Genomic DNA, 19,853 nt, shown 5'->3' with positions numbered 1-19,853 from the left:
CCCCCCCGCCTCCTCCCGTATGCCTCATTAGCCTATCGATAGGTAAATATGTTGTATCTGTGGCGACTACACGGTTCAGATCCATCACTCCGCCGCGCAGCACATGCGCGGATGAGATCTTGACAGATTGCGGCATTTAAATTGGTGGGAATTCGGGTCCCCGCGTTAACGAGTGACCTAATCAGATGTTTCCTGTCAAGGTCACTCTGCCTTCCTCTGAGGGCCCCGGCCAGCCTTGTGGAAGGTGGATCCATCACCTTCATCACTCATTACCAGCACTTCACCGCTCCCTGCGAAAAGCCGGCAGATGATCGCGAATGCCCTGTAGCCTCATCGACCCGACCATTACTCGTCATATCTCTATCAGTGGCAGCGCTGCGTAATGCTGCCTTTTAGTCGCATTTTTTGCAATTAACAGTAGGCCTGCGACGAGCAGCAGACAGTCAGGCTACAGGGCCGGTAGGCAGATGGCGCTTATGCAGAGTAATGCCCGTTAAAGCATGATTACAAAAGCCATGTGCTGAGCAAACGGCGCCTGTTTCATCAGGGCCCTGCGCTGGTGTGCAAAGAGATTATCTGAAATCATACGTTTGCTCTGTGAAGTAAATGTAATTAAAAATGAAAACTGTGTCCAAAGTGCAGCATGTTGCAAATGCGGGCTTTTTTTTTTTTTTTTTTTTTTTTTTGGAGAACACGCTCACCCCTGGGAGAACGTGCTCGGTAATTCACTCCTGGCCCGATGCTCAAATGCACAGAATCACATCCACCGCAGAACAAACTTGCTGAATAATTACTTTAACCTGACAGAGCAGTTCTAGCGTAAGGCTGCTCGGGGCCGAGACTCATCTGCACAATATAAATCACGATGCCTTGAAGGAATACATTTTCAGCGAACCGGTGTTGAACATCGGAAATCGGTTTTGGGATAGTCCATTGTTATTTCTGTTGCGTCTTTGTTTTCATCGAAGTTTTAAAGTTATGCTGAAGCTGTTCGGAATGTTGCTTAAATGCTTGTAGAATCAGACTTGGGAGGGATGGAGGAGTTCACACCTTCAGTGTGGACCATGAACAGTTGCAGGCTTCTCACGAATACTCTTTTTAGATATTGGAGTTCATAGGTTCTTGGAGAGTGTTTGCTAATGCCACCTATATTATGTCTTCAATGATTACAGAAATGAACAAGAAAGGGATAATTGTTAACTCTTGGAGAGGGGGAACTAATTACCAGCCCATACTTGTATGTTGGTATGTAATTATTTCCAAGACCGTGTACTTTGATGGCTTCACGAGGTAAAAAATTGGTGGAGCCCATAGCATTGTGAGATAGGAAATCTTGTTTTACGATATATAACCTTGAATAACCTTGGCCAGATGGATGGAGAATCTGCAGAATAGCGAGTTATGGGTGAAGACAGTGATGTCTGAGTGAAAGAGGTTATAACTGCGACAGCCCGCGGTGGGGAGTGCAAAAGGTGGAACGTTCACTTCAGAGAGGATGACAGTGATGCCATCATTGTTGTCTTGAGATGTACCTGAAAAGACGCACAGTTACAGAATCCCAGAGCCGCTGGCGGGGGGAACTCAGCGAGCGGAACACTGAGGGGATGGAGAGACGTCATCGTCTATGGGGAAAAGTCAATGAGTAGATGGATTAAAATGACAGTTGTAGGTCGTTAAGGAGGATCTCCCTCGTAGCCTCTGCTGGAGGGCGGAAAATCTCGGAGGTGCTTTCGCAGGCAGAAGTTAAGAGGATCGCTAAGCAGTAGATGTCAAGAGGGCTCTGAGAACAAGAGTTCACACCGAGCAGGCTGAAGACCGGGTTCAATAAGTGGGGAGAATGCACCGAAACTTCTGCAGTCCAGGCTCAATGGTGCGCTTTTTTTTTTTTTTTTTCGGTGAAATTGCTGACAGATTGCAGCTCACTTCAACAGGAAATCAGGCTGAAATGTTAAGCTGTTATAATGCAGCCACTTATGTAGTATTTCGCTACTGACGGGACCATGAGAACCTGTCACGTAGGCAGGGTAGGCGTTGTGCTCCTGAAGAGTTGACGAGTAGCGGATGGATCCACAGTGTGTGGAGGTGGAGCAGCGAGGCGAAGGCCTCCTCATTGTTAAAGCATGAAGCGATACACGCACTATATACTTGCTGGTACAATCATTCGTTGGAGTTGGAATCCCGACTCGGACCTCGTGTGGGCGGAGCTCCTCATGCATGCTAGGTGGAGTGGCAACATCTGTAGGTGTCACCGTGGTGGGCGGTGGGCTGGCCGGTACCCTGCCCTGTACCCAGCTGCAACCCTGAGTAGGACTGATGTCATCAGGCTGTTGAATTTATTGTGTAAATTGGATATGTAGAACGCGACAGTCAGCCAGATGAAAGTGAAGTGGTTGCAAAACGCCGCAGCACAGCTCACGGCGACACGACGAAATGTGTCCTCTGCTTTTAACCATCACCCTTAGTGAGCAGTGGGCAGCCATGACAGGCGCCTCAGTGGCTGGTTCGAGATTTGAACCCGCAGCCTTCCGATCACGGGTCCGCTTCCTTACCCGCTAGGCCACCACTGCCCCCAGCTGCAGGATTCCGAGCCACCCGCGCTGTGAATGTAAAGGTGAGACGAGGAGGCCATTGGTAAATTTGACTAATTTGTTTATCCGATTTGTGACCCATAAAGGAAATCGATGCTTTCAGTCTCCCTGATGAAACCATCACAGCTCTGGCTGGCCGCCATCTCGCCGCATCCCCCGGAAGACGCTTCCCTCTGTAATAATTAAGAAAAAGCGCATAATGCCCGCTCATCTGCTTAATGCATTTTTAGTGTTTGGTTAACAGGCCCTGACATTTTCGATTTAAAGAATGGTTAATACTTTGAGTCACTGCGCATGAATTATAGGTTTCTAACTTCTCAGAGAAGCAGTGGTATTTACCTCTATCGATTCCCTTTATGTAAAAAGCGCAGCCCCACCGTATCTGAATGCCGGTTTGCCGAGCCACGGTGGGCATTAAGAAAAACATCTCTCTCCTTGCCTATACTCCGATATATTCCGGAGTAACGAAATCAGGCCTTTGTTGCAGATTTTAATTGGCTCTCTTTGAAGACGAAGCTGCATTGTGGTGCTGCTTGACATGATGGTCACTTTCTGTGCCGTATTTATTTTTTCCGATTTCAGATAAGTGTGATATGTATGGTGACTTGAAAAGAAGGCCTCGTGCGGTTTTACTTGGTGTTGTTTTGTCCCCTGTGTCAGTTGATGAATATTTGCATGTCTCTGACCAACAGGCTATGATTGTGTCTTTCAGGTGGAATCTGAACGGAACAATCATCTCCCCGAAAGCGGGCTCCCGCTACAGCCTGTCAGGAGGAAATCTGCGCATAAGCCAGCTGAACAAAGACCAGGATGCGGGAACATACCAGTGCCTCGCTTCCAACTCTTTCGGGACCATCATTAGCCGAGAGGCGAGTCTAACCTTCGCATGTGAGTCACAAACAATCTCTGTGTCCCCCTTTTCTTTTGTGATCAAACCGGCCGAGCCACCCGTGTGGAAGCCGGTGACATGAAGGATCTTTCACTGGGAATTCGGATACTTCCCCGTGGCAGTCACGATAGCGTGATCAAAAAGGAAACGCTCTCCCAGAGGGCGAAATGCTCGCGGTGGTGTGGGCCAGAATCACCCTTGTCAGCATGCAGATCCTCCTCCGTGATAAAAAGCCTCGTTTTTTTTTTTTTACACTTTGTACCAACACTCACATCCTCACTGTCTGCCTGGTTATTTCCTCACCCTTCTAATTTTACACCAGAGCCAAGATGTAAAGGAGAGGGATGCATTTCAAAAATGTGAACTGTGGCTTTGCTAAGACGTCTGCAGTCCTGCCCTCCACTGCTCTATGCGCGTCAGGTATATAGGATGAATGAATGTCTAAATTTAAAGATGACTTCTAGCAGTGACACAATACGGCAAATCGTGTGTACGGCAAATTGAAGAAAATAGATGATTCTTTTGTACCTTAACTGAACTGTGTTGGGTGAAGAGTAATTTTTGAGAAAACAGCTGATAATTGTGGTAATGTAGGGAGTGATTCACTTTTTTAGCCTTCACTTTAGAAAACAATCACTGCTGGTGTACTGTAGACATAACGTCAGTGTTTGTCTGGGCCGGTGCAACATGCTAGACTGTGCTCTTTTGACATGTGCCGACAATGTTTAACTGATGGACGACTCCCAAATGACTCTGGTGACAGCCGATGAGTGATGGCCGCCTCAGACTCCACACTGCTATCCTGGATTGAGAACAGGGCTACAGGATCTCTCTCTGGCCATCTGCTGTGTCCCCTGGCCCTGTGACATGCCCTCTCCTGGGTTGGAGCAATCCGATTCTGCCAAGGGACGCGTCTGTCACCAACGGGTGGTAGGGTGACAGTTCCATCAATCGCTCGGCTACGACCTCGGCCGCCTCTGGTTGTTGTGTCATGTTGTGGACTGATCCGGCTGTCAGGCGGCTCCTTAAATCCTTCTGATGCAGCTTAATTAACTCCTGGATGATTAATTGACAGAGGTGTAAAAGAATAACGTAGGAGCTGAAAAGAATAATGTAGGAGTTTTTTTTTTCTTATTTCTGAGCAGGGTAGGGGAGCTTCTACCATCGTGTGTGTGTGTGTGTGTGTGTGTGAAATTTCCAAATTAATATGTAATTTGCTACGATTAATTATATATTTAATAGGTCTAAATAAATGTATGCAGCTGCTTTTTGTTTCTTGTATGCTCACACATTCGTTCTTGCTTACAAGAATCGGGAATAATCCCGACTGATTAGCCAATGCATTCGACATTAAATTAATTGATATACGGACACCTGCTTTCTGCTTGAAAAGTTTCAAATGTTGAACTTTCTTCCGCAAGCAATGCAAAGAGATTCATTGTGATTAGTTTGAACTAATTATTCAATTGACAAACCTAATGTGCACATCCATTATTTGCAATGTTATGACAGGCTTTGAAAAGAAATAATCATTTCTTCTGCCGAACTAAACTCTCTTTTATTAGGCATGAATCAACTGAAACTGAACAGGTGTCAGGCCGGAAAGGGGCGGGGTCGGCGATAAAACAACTTTCATTATGAATGTTCCCGGCTTTGACCTTGTCAGCAGCCGGTGATGAAACAGGCCTTTTGAGTGTAATGAACGTGAGATAAGTTTTACGTCCTTGACGGAGATATATTTTCCACTGCTTCTTGTGAATAGTGTGCATTTTAATTGCACAGATATTGAGAGTCTTGTCAGTGGACACATAGGAAATGAGAGTGATTGTTATAGGCGACGGACAGCGCTGATCGAACCGTGATTTCTAATGCAGTAATTGGGTTCTGGGTATTGACGGGACTTTTAATTAAAATGCATTGACATGGTTGATCATGCATAGTTTCCAAATCATGTGTCTGATGTAGAGCTGCCTCAGAACATAATTTTTCTTTCATGATGCAATATTTCTTTTTTAGGGTTTTTGCTTTTGAGTGCATTTTCTTCTGACAATGAGATGGAAAATAATTGCATTTCTTTTATTTGATTGTTAAAAGGCATACTTTAATTACATAACTTAATTTCAATGTGACGTTAGTTTGTCGTTATTTTTTATATTAGAATTTCCGTGTTTATTAAACAAGGAAAATCAGAGGCACTTTATTCGTCTTGTCTACTTTTATTCTACTAGTTCTCAACACAAACTTCTGGAAGTCTTAGCTGTGGGAGGTGTTTGAGTGTCTAACATCTGCCAGGCACAATCGCCAAGAACACTCAACATTTTCAAACCCGTCTAATTTTCGGAAAAAAAAAAAAACTTCATAAAAGGAAAACCGTCAAAATGCCAAAGCGGTTCCGCCTGAGCGTATGACACTGTGACACTTTTAGTGAGGAGCCCCATGAGAGTTTGGAGCGGAGTTTTTGACATGATCTCAGAACTCCTCAGTGCTGAAGATTAAGGCTGTAAATCTGCCTGTTGTTGTGGGGGCGGATTTAATAAATCGTACATCAGGATGCCAGGAAGGTGCACTTGAACTATGACAAGTTGTGGTGGTATAAAAAAAACCCACACCAAAAAAAACCCACACCCCTCAGATGTGATCATCAGTCAATTTAGATTGTATTTCCCTGGTGTCACAGCATCATGGTGGTAATGGAAGCATTTGGATCAAGCATCTCATTTTGTCATGAAGAGCATTTAGTTTTTTGTAATTAAAGGTTGACATTTTTGTGACACGGGTCACTATTTTAGTATACTATTTCACATGTAATGTACTAAAGTAGTGATTATTACATCAGTTTAATTACTTTTAGCTAAATGTGCATTAAGTATTTTAACCGCTCTCTCTCACACTTCCTCCTTCTTGTTTTAAGTTATATATTCATATAAATCTATAGAGCCTTGTTTATCTTACACTTGCAAACAATGCTTAGTGTGTAGTGTAGAGCTTGGGGCCAGAGTATACCATATTTTCACAAGGGGCGGCGGGCGATCGGCGTGGCAGGAACAAGATACAGGACGCATTTGCATGACTTAACGTAGACAAGGGGATTTACTTTTAAGAAAGGCGCGTCATACATGACTACAAGCATCAACACAGACAGACAAACAATGACCCGGCAAGGACTAGATACAAAAGGACAACAACAGGCGAACACAATTTGGAAGTACAGTCAGACGACATCGACACCACAAAACCCCGGCCCGGTACATGGAACGGGAGTACCCCAAAACCCATTTTGATCGATGACATTTTCTTATATTTTCATATATAATGAGTAACTTGGTCGAGGTGTGCCTGGTGAGTACAGTGCAGTAGCAAAACCCTGCTTATCATGCCTGGAAGGAAAAATATTGGAGAAAGCCTCACACCCTAGTCAAGGGAAGGCTATGAGGATTCTTAGACGTGTCCCATGGAACCATCGGCCGATGCAGCAGGCTTTCATGCTGTCCTCAAAATAAAAAAAAACCAACACAGCAGTCCAGCTGTGTGAGCTCAGAAAAGTACATTTGGCACATAAAACACTCCCCCCAACGTTGGCCCACTCTCTGGCCCTCGCATTTTTTAAATGAAAAGGCATCAGCTGCATCCTGCCCAAGGCACCTCTTCTGTCCACAAGGGTCTTTGAGCTCTTTGTACAACAATGGTTCCTTTGCTCTTTTTTTTTTTGGTTGAGGAAAGGGACCAGCGAGTGTAGATTTTTGTTTTTTTTTTGGGGGGGGGGGTAATAATACATCTCATAGGGTCCATCTGGACGGGACTTAAATTGTACATAAATTGGCCTCATCCATGCCGGGACACAGCGATCAAAAATCCTCCTCGGCACTCACGGTGAAGTGGTGTCCTCTCCACTCCGCTTTTATCTCCATCCAAAATGTACCCCTGCGCTCCCCCAAAAAAAGCAAGATTCATTTGTAATTAATTCAGTAGCTCAGATGTCCAGTGCCTTTTGTCCACTTTGTTCTCACGCGCTCACAATTTTCCCGACTTCTGTGGGCTCTTTTATCTAACAGAGTTTCTCCGCCACATGAAAGTGGGGTGCGGTGACACTCCAAACCTTTGTTGCCATGTCCAAATTAGACTGAACAGCGATGGCGGCAGTGCGCACCCTGGCTCGAGAGTCTACATTAATGGAACGTGTGGTAATGTTGCTCTTTGTTAAACAAATGTTTCTCCCCAAGAGAGTCTGCAGTGGACTACTGTGTATGAAAGGATTATGTCTCACCCATGGCCAGGCTTGACTGCGTGCAACGACTTTGTTGTCATTATTTTGCATATTTCTGACCGAGCACACAAATTAAAATAGCCTCTTCTCTTGTATCATGAAAATTCAATAGCACCCTTTGATCTGAAGTGCTAAAGCTGAATTACAGGGTGAAAAGAAAATGCAGATGTAAGAACCTATTTCAATTTGTTTGCACAGCCTTGTGGGTAGCAGGGTGGGACAGGGCTCAGGTAGATTTAAGGCCGTGTCCTCATCCTAAGTGAGCATTGGGCGGCCATGACAGGTGCCCAGGGAGCAGCGTGTGGGGACGGTGTTTTGCTCAGTGGCACCTTTGGCGGATCGGGATTCGAACCAGAAACCTTCCGTGGGCCGCTTTCTTAACCACTAGGCCACCACTGCCCCTAACAAGCGCTTTGAACCAGGATTGAACCTTTAGATCTTCAGTCCTGCACTCTGCAACATTCTCCCAAATTCGGTATTTCAGCTCTTCACAGTTATTAATCAGTTTAATGCCACATCTGTTTTTGTCCTCATTAAAGTAAAAAGTCATTTTTATATCATTTCTGGTCTACATATATACATGGTTTCTTTTCCCACCATTTCTGAAGACCTTGGTTAATGACACTAGGTGACCGAGTGACATGTGGGTTCATTATTTCACCCAAAATATGAATTATGATTTTATGAACAATGTCTAAAATGAAAGGGACTCATGGTGACGATTGACACAAATCCTGTTTCCTTTTTATGGAAAAATGACACCCTCTTTTGTATTAATTTTATTAGTTTTAGTATTCTGTAGTAAATAATGTCAAAACTGCACAAAATCTGGCCGCACTGATGATTATGTTTGATTATTATACAGCTTCTTCACGTAGCTGTCGAAAGGAGGCTGTAGAGATCTCTTGACATTTTATTCAAGAATTATGACAATTATGAAGTATGACATGACATTTGCGAACACTCCACACATATTACATTTCACACAGTCCATATCCCACTGGGTCATCGGGGGAGAGATTTATGGGTCCTCCAGTTCCCTTACGATAGTGGTGGAACAGGTTTTAGTGTGTGGGCTCCAGAAATTTCAGAACTGGGTCTATCTTCCCTGTAATTCCATTGGATAAGAAAAGGAGAAGGAACAATGTGCCGGTAGATGTTTCATAGACGTATTACCTAGGTGTGTCATTCATTTATGACACAGTTTTCAGCAGATTTCCTCTCTGATGAAGTCAGTTCACAGATTTTTTAATTGATGAGGTGGTTAGCCAAAATGGTCCTTTCATTAAAAAAAAGTCTAATTTAAATATATGAAAGACTAGGAAGAATTGCTTTTCCCAATTGAACTAAATAGCCTAGAATTACCATGAGCAAAAATGGGTTCTCAGGATAAAAGGAGATTTATTTTTTAAGAACTAATTAACACTCACCTCTTAATAGACTTGTCCTTTAGCCAATATGACGTACATTAGGTTACCTTATATTGCTCTTCATAAATCAGTGAGCCCTGCAATTTTCCTTTCAAATCTTGGTCCTCGATCCAAAGCAGCCAAGCATCGAAGTCCCCCCGGTGAGGAACTCTTTAGCACCAGAGATTTACTATTGATCGGCTCCTGATGGAGAGCGTTCAGTCCTGCTTCGCTGCTTGAGGTGAAACCACAAAATGGATCGTATTAAATGGAGGGTTAATTAGGGTTCATTTTTCCAGGCTTGGCTTTGTGAGCTCCTCCATTATAAAATCGCATTCTTTAAAACAAATCCCCCCCCGCCACACGAAAAAAAAACAGTTGTCCTCAAGCTGGCCGCTGCTAAAGAGAAACTGAGGCAAGATCCAGATCAACCGAGTGACAAGTCTACCCAGGGACCCTGTGCGTTCATCCCATTTTTATTCCAAGCTCTACATTGTGCTTGTTTGCAGGTCTCATGTTCCACGTTTTTTCCATGGAATTTCAACACTTTTCTGTGTTTCCTAAGAAGCTCAAATAAATCCCTTGTTCTGATATTCTTCTGACATTGACCCAACCCATCCAACTTGACCTGCTCCTTAAGAACCCTGATAAGTTCCAGTTCCTGCTGGTTGAAGCAGCCTTGCTCACTGCCCAATTGGCCCTTTTGGTCTGTTTTTCCCCCAAATCCTCTTCAAATGCAGCAGTGGCGGTGGCGGCGGCAGCAGCGTGAGACGCAGGAAGCTGTAGCGGCTTGTTATTGTTTTCCATCAATTGTCAGACATGAATTAGTTTCAATGAAAAGGTAATTTCAGTTTCCAAACCGTTCTGGAATGACTTTGTAAATGTTTTTTGTTTTTTTTTGGTATGATTAATAAAACTCAAAGGGAAACCTGATAACCAGTGCAGCCATTAAAGGCATCCATGCGAGCCGTGCACCGCGCCAAAATACACCCTGCATACTAAAGGTGAGCTGGGATGCCGCAGTGCTCATTTGTTTTGCGGCTCATATTGATTTCGGCCTCTCGCCCTACGCTTTTGCTCGCTATCTGCCGGCTACACCGTGTGTCATTAATTGTTCCATTTGTCTGGCTTGGTCAGATTGAATCCATCATACATAAAAAAAAAAGAAATAAATAAAAAGAGAAGTGTAGAAGTTGAGAAGTTTAATATCTTTCTCTTTAGGGCTGGGCGAGATGGTGATACAGTTCAGACGAGGAAAAAATGCACATCGTTTCATTTGATGTGCTATCGTTTATCTGGTGGCATCTCAAATTCTGAATGTGAACATTTAGACTGATGCAGTGATATCTGAACATAACAAAAAACAAAACACTTGCATTCTAGATAGATTTATAGCATGAAATCAAACAACTATGCAATTTTTTTTTAACTATATTATGTTATTTTTGATGATGTTATCATTATATATATAAGTGAGTTTACAGAAAGTAGAAAACTGTCACGGTTGCAGGACATGGCGTGGAAAGCAGGTCAAATTCGCACGACTCACGTGACAGGGGAATTAATACAAAGAAAGTAAGATACGGAGTAATTACTTATCACGTTGCCATTACTCTCCATGCAATTAAACTGTGAATCGAATCCTTGTACTCTTCACAGCCTTTCACAGCATCGCTTGAATGCTGGGATAGACACTGCTTTTGAGAGCATTTTAATGCATTGCATCCTTCCCGGAATATCCAACCTGAAATATCTCGCTGTGGCTGTGTTTGTGTGTCTGAGACAGAAGCCCCTTCAGTAAACCTGCCCAGTGGGTGGGTAATATTGCCTCCGGCCCAGCCTGCTCCTGTTTACTGCAGTCTGCAGCGAGCTTTGCTCCATGGGTTTTTACGGAACCCATTTCGTGCGGTCTGCTGTTTCAAGCACTGAAAAGAAAACATTCCTGTAGTCACAAATTCGAATATTTGTTGTGATCCATACAACTTTCAGATCCTGTATTAAATATTAAGAGCCTTGATCATGTTCACGAACTTCAAAAAACCTCTTTGCCCATTCGACAGAGGTGTATTTATTTATAACTCATTAATGTAATTGTTATTATAATTATTTAATTTCATTAGTTTCATTGAATTTTTTTGAAAAACATTTGCAGCAATTATGTTATTTTGTCATCAGAGACGGGGTTACAAATCCCAGTCAGCAATTTAGAGGGGTCTTGAGTTAATGGGGAGCATTTTCACAATTGGCACAATGAAGGAGTTCGCTAGTGTGAAGATTTACATAAATAACACAACGCTCTATGTGTGCGATTTCGACGGAGGGGCTAAATGATCCAGAATAAGGACGCTTCTGAAAGCATCATTAAAGATCATGTTCTGGGTCACAGAAATAATTACATGCCAACAAAATGGCTTGGTCGTTTCTCTTCTTCGAGGCAGAGACAACCACTAAGCAGTCCTTTCTTGTTTAATCAATTTCTGTAAATCCTGAGCTCTCATTTGACCATACACTGAACACACTGGGGCCAGATTTGTGCCATTGTGAGGTACTACCATGCGTTGATCCACAGGGACTTAACCTGAAATGGATATGGATGGCATATTTCTTAAACATGTTGTTGTTGTTGTTGTTTTTTTAATATTTATTCATATATATATATCTTTTTTTATAGCTTACAGCTCTTAACCTACTTTCCCTGTCTCTCTTCAGACTTGGAGAACTTCAAAACCCACAGACGAAGCTCTGTTTCCGTCCGTGAAGGGCAGGGAGTGGTTCTCCTGTGTGGACCCCCTCCCCACTCTGGAGGTAAAAACATAACCCCCACCCCCCATGATTTATGAGCTGTGTATTCCCAAGCTTTCCTCAACTTCTCTCAAATTTCCTACTGTAACTACTGATTGTAAGTCGCTCTGGATAAGGGCGTCTGATAAATGCTGTAAATGTAAAGTTCTCTATTCTCACATTCACTAGTTATCCAGTCAGAGTGCTTGAATTGAAGTGCGGGTACCTTTGCGTGCATGTTTTAGGTGGACGAGACTTTGGTCAATTATTGCCACCATGATGTATTTTTCAGAATAAGGCTGCATGTTAAATAAATAACTGAAATAATGTCCTTCAAACCAAAAGGGATAATAAAAAGGGGTGATAATTTCCTCCTCTTGATATACACACACATGGAAACTGTAAACGGCCGAAATACAACGGCCGACCAAACCGTCATTAAAATCATATTTGCCACCACTTGCTGCACTGTGTAAGAAGGACAACATATGTTTTTCAGGCATATATTTAAACAGTTAAAAGTGGTATATTTAGGTCAATACATTATTTTGTTCCATGTAATACACCTTTTATTACATTTATGCACTTGCAGATGGTACAAGACTTGGATGCACAAGGCAAGTAAAGCAGAACAGTTCGATGGTACTCAGTCTACAGGACCTATTCCTACGTGCAATTATGAGCACTGGTTATCAGCACTCACCCGCTAGCCACCACTGTTATGTCCCCGAGCGAGACACTAAATTGTGCGTTTCTCCAGTCGGACCGAACCTGTAATTGGTGAATTATTCACGGCAGAGAAACAGAGCGTCAGACAGAGGCAAAAACGACAATTATGGTCAAAGTGATTGCTGATATTGTTCTGTACAGCACAAGGTCTTTGCAGGGCGGGGGGAGAGGTAAACCGTAGACGCTTTGTGCTCTTCGGAAACTGTCAACGTCTCTAACAGAGAGCAAGATTAATGCACTCAGAAATTCTAAACTCCTATGAAAGATAATCCCCGTGCCTGCTTTGCATACATTAAGGCAGTGTCAGTAATTGCTGACTGGGATTTTTGCGCGGATATGCGCTCCATTACACGTCGAGACGGAGCCCTGCAGTTCCTCGCACGTCTTTGTGAATGAAGTACAGCCACAGCCGCAGACAACGGGAAAACAGGTAGCATGACAGGTGGAATGGCAAAATGAAATGCGCCGGCAATAGACACAGAGCACAGTGAGCAGTGGCAGCAGAGAGAGACAATAACACAAATCTGGCATAGATGTAAGCTGTCAGCATTGACAATTTGCCTCTTAATGTTTTAGGCAAAAAAGCCAAAATTGTGAAAGCCCTATTGCCGTCTGACTTTATTTTATATTATTATTACTTAATTAGTAATAATAATATAATTAGTAATGGATTAGTCATCCATTTCTGATATATTTTTTTCTGATATATCATTTCTGATGGCTTTGGCACCATCTAGGCTTCTGAGTAGATTTGTTAGTTTGTGATGTCCACTGATGTCTTCTTATAGTGGAACAGTGGTGGCCTAGCGGTTAAGGAAGCGGCCCGTGATCAGAAGGTTGAAGGTTCGAATCCCGATCCTGAGGTGCCACTGAGCAAAGCACCATCCCCACTCACTGAAGGTGTGAAGTGCTTCACAATGACAATCACTTCTCTGATCTTTTATCCTTTCCTACATTCTTGTCCTCCCCTTTTCCATTTAGTCTGAGTTCGGTTCGCTGTTTTGAGGTTTATCTCTGTCTCCTCATTAGGGTGGGCCACCAAGTGAGAGGTGGAACTTTACATATGACAGTAATTGGAAGTTACCCTTTCATATAGAAGGACCCAAATTTCACTTCGGAACAGAGTACTTTTCTCTATGCTGATTGGTCAGTCTCTAGTCCTGAGAATGAGAATTTAACTACTTTTTGTAAAAAGCCAGACAATGTCCTTCCTGACATGGTTCTTACTGAGAATAGAGTGGAATAGAGGGTTGTGCTCCTGTCACCTTTTGTTTTGCACTTGAATCCTGTGATTGAATGACAGTGTGAAACTCATTTTTTTTTATTTAGCAGCACCGTCATCCTCATTACCTGTAAACCGGGTGTTGCCTGTAAGTTCTCTCATGTGGTTTAGGGACAATATAATGATTAGATTTGCAGAATTGCAACAAATTATTCATGTTGCATCCTTTCATTTGTGAGATAGAGGGGAACAGGACCACAATCAGATAAAACCACTCGCCTCTCCTCTCTTAAAGATACAGTACCCTATTTGTCAGCTTTAGGCTAAAATGCTACTATAGCTAGAAGGAATGATGCTTGTACAGTACGGATGTCCGTGATACCCACAGAACCCCTTTTACTGCATAGCTGGGCTCTCTTTCTGGTAAAAATAGCTTCTACTTCCAGTCTCCCCACACAGAGGTGTAAAGCTGAGCCTCGGAAAGTGAAAGTGCTACTCGGGACACGCCAGGTCTGGATAGTTGGCTCAATTTTTCTAATTAGTGAGATCACGTGGCTCAGTGCAAAGACCCATTTTGGTTTTTCTTTCCAACTCACAATACTCCTCTCCTTCTAATTGGCAGTTTCATAGCAACTCCTTATTCTCCCCCTAAAAAAGAGAAGTGCACACACACTACACACACCTACAGTTGATTGGCTTAATTAATTAAACACAGCATGTGAGTGTGTGTGTGTGTGTGTGTGTGTGTGTATGTGTGCGTGTGTGTTTGTTAACGTCCTATTAGTAGAAGTGTTGCTCACTCTAAAACGCGTGATTAGCTCCGCGTTCACACACCGGTCTTTTAAAAGCGCCCGGGGTACGGCTGCTTTGGCAGCTTTGAAACTTGTGGCAATGCTCCGCCGCTGTGATTTCGAGAACTCTGACGCGTTCTGTCAACAATACGTTTTCCAAAGATCCGACAAAATTTTTGTGGTTGACAAAAGCAGCATTGCGTGTTATCTGTAATCCGGGTCCTAGCGCAGGCTGTTACGTGTAAGCATGCCTGCTGCATTTCGCTCTCACGGTTCAAGTGCATTGTTGATCTACAGTGCCTTGCACAGGCTTCATCAAGCCAGCGAGGAAGAGACAGAAAAATGCATTTGATGGATGATGTCTCAAGCTCGGAGATGGAACAGGGAGAGGGCAGCGCGATAAAAAAAGACTTTTCTGATGAGTTTTTTTTTTTTTTTTGGGTGCTCTAGACTTTATTTTATCAGCAAGGCACAAGGTCTTCGCCTCCGTTAGGCGCATGCAAAATATCTTGGAATCGTTACGTGCAATTATAGGCCATTTTGAACGATTATTATAAAGGTTGCGCAGAAAAATTCCCGGCAGGACGTGTTCATGCATTTGAATTTCCCCAGGAACCCGAACCCGTACATCTGAACCCTGCCTTCCCAATTGTGCTGTGAATTAGTGTTGTGACAGCTCTGTGAGCGCTGTGGAAGCTCACCTTCTGTCTCCCCTTCCCAGACGTCTGTCTGCCTTCCGCTTCGTCTGCCGTATAGGCGTGCTGTGTTTCACCGCAACTGCGACATTTACTCATCAACATTCATTACAGTAAAACAAACAACAGCAGCGCTGTGTTCGTGCGCTATGGAATTTGAATGCACGGCACGATATAAATGCATTTATAATGTACACGTGACCTGCAGTTACATGATGTTGCAATAGCTCACTTTTCTGAAAAGGTCACCAAAAGTATGTAAAAAGTATGGCAAAGATGCCTGTAATTCTCCTGTCATAGGAGACTATACACTGAACATGCTTCAGAAAACATGGCCAGAGGAGCATCGACCTTTTTAGGCCTAGTCCATGTCAGGAAAAGAAGGATACACGTCAGAGTTTATTTGAAGTAGGCTTTAGAATAGTGAGTAGTTAGAATAGTCGTGTCACAGTGACTTACTCGCCTTCAACAGGGCACGGTACCACTGAGACAAAGTTACGGTCGTACTGTCAGGCAATTCCGATTATCTTCCTTAATGTTGCAAAGTGTTCTTCACAAAATTCTATATTTTTCCAGCAATCATCTACATACGTCTACCATATAGGTTGAATCCAAGCTTAGATTTGCAGTTTCAATTTTTCATGACAATAATTGGATTGGTAGTCATGCACATAATGTATGTGTCACAACGATGTTGGCATGACGAGGCAGGTGAACGGAGACGAAGAAGAAGGACGCAATGGCATGACATCACGAAACTGGGGTTTTAATTTGTGAAGCACAGGACAGGGGAGACATCCGAGACGCTGGTGAACATGGAACATAACATCAAAGACCTGGCGGCGAACAGAAACGAACAGGGCAGCTTTATACATTTGACACAGGTGAAAACGATCAGGGAACATTACACATGACTAACGTGAAACTCCGGTCCGGATCCCGGACCTTTAGGACCGGATCATGACAGTATGATAAGTATTAAAGCACCAAGCAAATGCGCAGACTTTATAAGCTGGCCAATGGACCAGATCACCACAATCTAAACTGTTTCTCTATTGCTACCCTGAGATAATTAGGAGGAGCTCTGAAAAAAGTTCTGAAATTATTTGCTTTTTGAGCATTTAAGAACATAGCCTTTGGTCTTTTGTTTATTATGGTCACATGTGACTAGTTGTAATTATGCATACCAGTGTCTCCGTTCCCTTTTTCTCCTAAGCATGTAGTGAAGCATCGTGGCTTCTGCACCTATACTGGCCCGTACCTTTTCTAGTCACTTTAGCAGTGCCATGTCTGTTTGTTAAGGTTCTGGCTTGAAATGCCACTCACAGTTGCAGCCTACCTGACTCTGTGTTTGCAACACAAATCCTTAATTTGCTTAACTGGCACCAGTCAGGATTATCACATCGCCCAATTGCGTCCATACTTTTTGAAAATATAAAGTTTTACTCAAATACGTAATGGGCCGTGACTATTGGGGACAGGCTGTGCTGTCCTGCAGTCAGCCAGTAGGGACTCTCGACCCTGTATTCAGTAACTGGTGTCATAGCATTAACTTTTCAACCTGGAATGATGAAAATAATTCTGAATAAATCATAAACAGACAGACGTGTAGATAATAGCCAGTGGTTTTTCATAGAACCTCCTGGGTGACCTCTTAGCAGCACAGCTCCATTTCTCCTGCGCACTTAATTAATTTTCATATTCTATTAAGATAATTCCATCTGCAGCCACTCCATGCCTCCATGCTCCTCCTCCTCTACACTGGGTTCAGTTAAAAGTATGATTCAGCAGGACAACTGTTGCTGCCATATTGTCGTTACTGCCGCTAGCGGATCATTGACAGATCCTAAATGTTGAAGTATGTTACCAGCAGCTTCAAATTATAATTCTTTTGAGACAAATGATTGTACACACTCAATTTCTATTCTGAAATCTGCTTCAATAACATATATTAGGTTATTATGTGGATATTGTAGTCTATAATGCAACTTTTACCTACAGAACGGATCTCATTTGGCAAGGCAACTGAAGCACTGCTTTATGGGATCTGTAGTTTGTGTGTTATCAGTGCTTCATATTGCTTGGCCATTATAATAGATCGATTTTTAATGATCCATTAAATGTAACACACACACCTATGTTTTACATTGTGCTATAAAGCATTGGCTATAAAGGCATGTGAGACGACTGCACAAAAAAAAGTTAAGTATGTTCACTTAGCCAGATGAAAACAGTGATCTGTACCCTGTCATGCTAATGAAATTATAAAATTAAGGGGTAAAATTATCTTATGTTATGGGATTTTTGCTATTATTGATCGTACAGATTGTAAAAGTAAAAAATCAACCAGCTGGGGACACTAAAACATTCACACATCAGACATTCATCACATGGAGATGGCTGATGACAGGCAATGATGAGCCTGACCTATGGTGACAGGCCCTGGTTGGTGGCCATATCAGGCCAGTCACTTAATGAAAGAGCCATGCCAGTCTTACATGGAAAGATCTCAAACGAGCAACCACGGTGCAGCGGCTTATTCATTACCGTATGTTGGTGGCTCTCTAAGTGATGGGATGCAGCTTTGAGGGAGACATGGCGCGAGGGTCTCTCCCCAAAGCCCGGAGCTGCTGTCGGAGGGTGGCGCTGCCAGATTTGTGTGTTCTGGGAGGTGTAGCGCTGAGCAGACATCTGGCCGTTCGCTCCCCGCAATGCCCACAGCATACTGAGGGTCCTCCTGCACTCGAGCATGCAGGCCGAGGTGCGAGGAGCCCACCGACACAGGGGAAAGAAAGGCGGAGGAACGGGGACAGGTAGAGGGATGAGAGGAAGGAGTGAAAAGGAGGAGAGACAGACAGGGGAGAAGAAGAAGAAATAAGGTGAGGAGGAGGAGGAAGAGGTGAGAGATGGAGGCAAATGACAGAAACCTTCTAGCTTTTCTAGGATCTGCTGTGTGTGTGCATGTGTGTGTGTGTGTGTGTGTGTGTGAGGGTTTTGCTTGCAGGGATTTTCATTCATCTGTGCATGCATGCATTTATGACACGTCAGGGGTGGAAATCACAGTGTGACCTGCGACACATTAGGTTACTCATGGTAACATGTTTAACTCGATATGCTACAGGATAGTCCAATATGATAGAATCCAAATATCGGTGGAACTAAGATAAAAAAGTGCTTAAAGTATTTCTTAACCTGTTATACACGCAATCCCTCATATGCCACAACCACATGTGAATAGATTATGTGAATATGTGAAAAATATGTGAATAGATTATCAGTATCAATGAAACGGGAGTATAATTTGCCTTAACTAACTATTTAAACAGTTTACTGTCATGTTCATTGTGTAACGTAGCGAGTGCAGATTGTACCTGAATAAAGTAACAGCAGGTTGGGGAGCTTGGAAACACGACATTTGAGCCATGATTTTGGTGTCAGTTTATGAAAGATTATTTTTGTACCGGAGCACACTAGGCACTGGGCTTGTTTGCTAATGTGCGGTCAAAGGCGTCCTCAGGATTAACATAAGTAAATAGACGAAAACAAGGAGGAAACGATTTTTAATGATGTTTGCGCATGTGACGTATCGACGGGAACAGGTTTAAATCATCCAGAGTGAGGACACAGCGTCCGCGAGCGCTGTCAATCATCCCATTTTAAACTTCGTTTAGATCGATTATTTTCCGTGTGACAGAAATGAGTTTCTCTTCTCCAACATACAGTAAACTAGGAAGCGGTTGTTTCTTTCATTCACTCACTATCCATTATCCACACTAAATCCAGATCAGTGGTGGTATGGCAGTGGTGGCCTAGCGGTTAAGGAAGCGGCCCTGTAATCAGAAGGTTGTTGGTTCGAATCCCGATCCGCCAAGGTGCCACTGAGCAAAGCACCGTCCCCACACACTGCTCCCTTATCACTTATCATGGCGATGGGGGCACCTATCAAGGGTGATGGGTTAAATGCAGAGGACACATTTCACTGTGTGCATCGTGTGCTGTGCTGCTGTGTATCACAATGACAGCTAGCAAGCCATTTTTAGCATGTAATGCTGCACTTTATAACAGCTTGAAAATGGTGTCCTTAGTATTTATCTGTACATGCCCCTGTACCTGCTGCTACCTGAGACTGTATTTTTTTCGTGCTTTGTTTTTGCTGTATTTTTTCGTGCTTTGTTCCTACGCACCTCTGCAGTTGCCGTGATCTGTTCATTTTGGGCCTGTGTGTGCTGGTATATTTGTGTGTGTGTGTGTGTGTAGATCCCACATGTCCTCTGCTTTATTTGCCTGCCAGTGCATTTGGGCTGCGCTGTCAGGGCTTTTATGAACAATTAGATTGGAGACGATCGCTTTTCATTATCGCCCCCTTTACACCCTGGAAGGAGAATTTACAGTCAGGCGCGAGACGTTGATTTTCCACGCTGCACCAGGCGCCTTCAGACTTCCGTCTGCAGAGATGCAATTTGCCACGCCTGTTTTCATCGCCAC

At 43.4% G+C, this 19,853-nt stretch overlaps 1 protein-coding gene across 3 annotated transcripts in view; it reads left to right on the top strand.

Moving 5' to 3' along the window:
- cntn4 (contactin 4) overlaps nt 1-19,853 on the top strand; it is a 133,292-nt gene that overhangs the window by 53,305 nt on the left and 60,134 nt on the right. For all 3 annotated transcript variants that reach the window (XM_028999141.1, XM_028999139.1, XM_028999140.1), the window contains exons 4-5: nt 3,301-3,476; nt 11,860-11,955. In XM_028999141.1, the coding sequence (XP_028854974.1) occupies nt 3,301-3,476; nt 11,860-11,955 (272 nt within the window). The remainder of the gene's footprint in view (nt 1-3,300; nt 3,477-11,859; nt 11,956-19,853) is intronic.

This window comes from Denticeps clupeoides, chromosome 12 (genome assembly GCF_900700375.1).
Source record: "Denticeps clupeoides chromosome 12, fDenClu1.1, whole genome shotgun sequence".
Lineage (NCBI taxonomy): Eukaryota > Metazoa > Chordata > Actinopteri > Clupeiformes > Denticipitidae > Denticeps > Denticeps clupeoides.
This window is presented reverse-complemented; position numbering and strand designations above follow the sequence as displayed.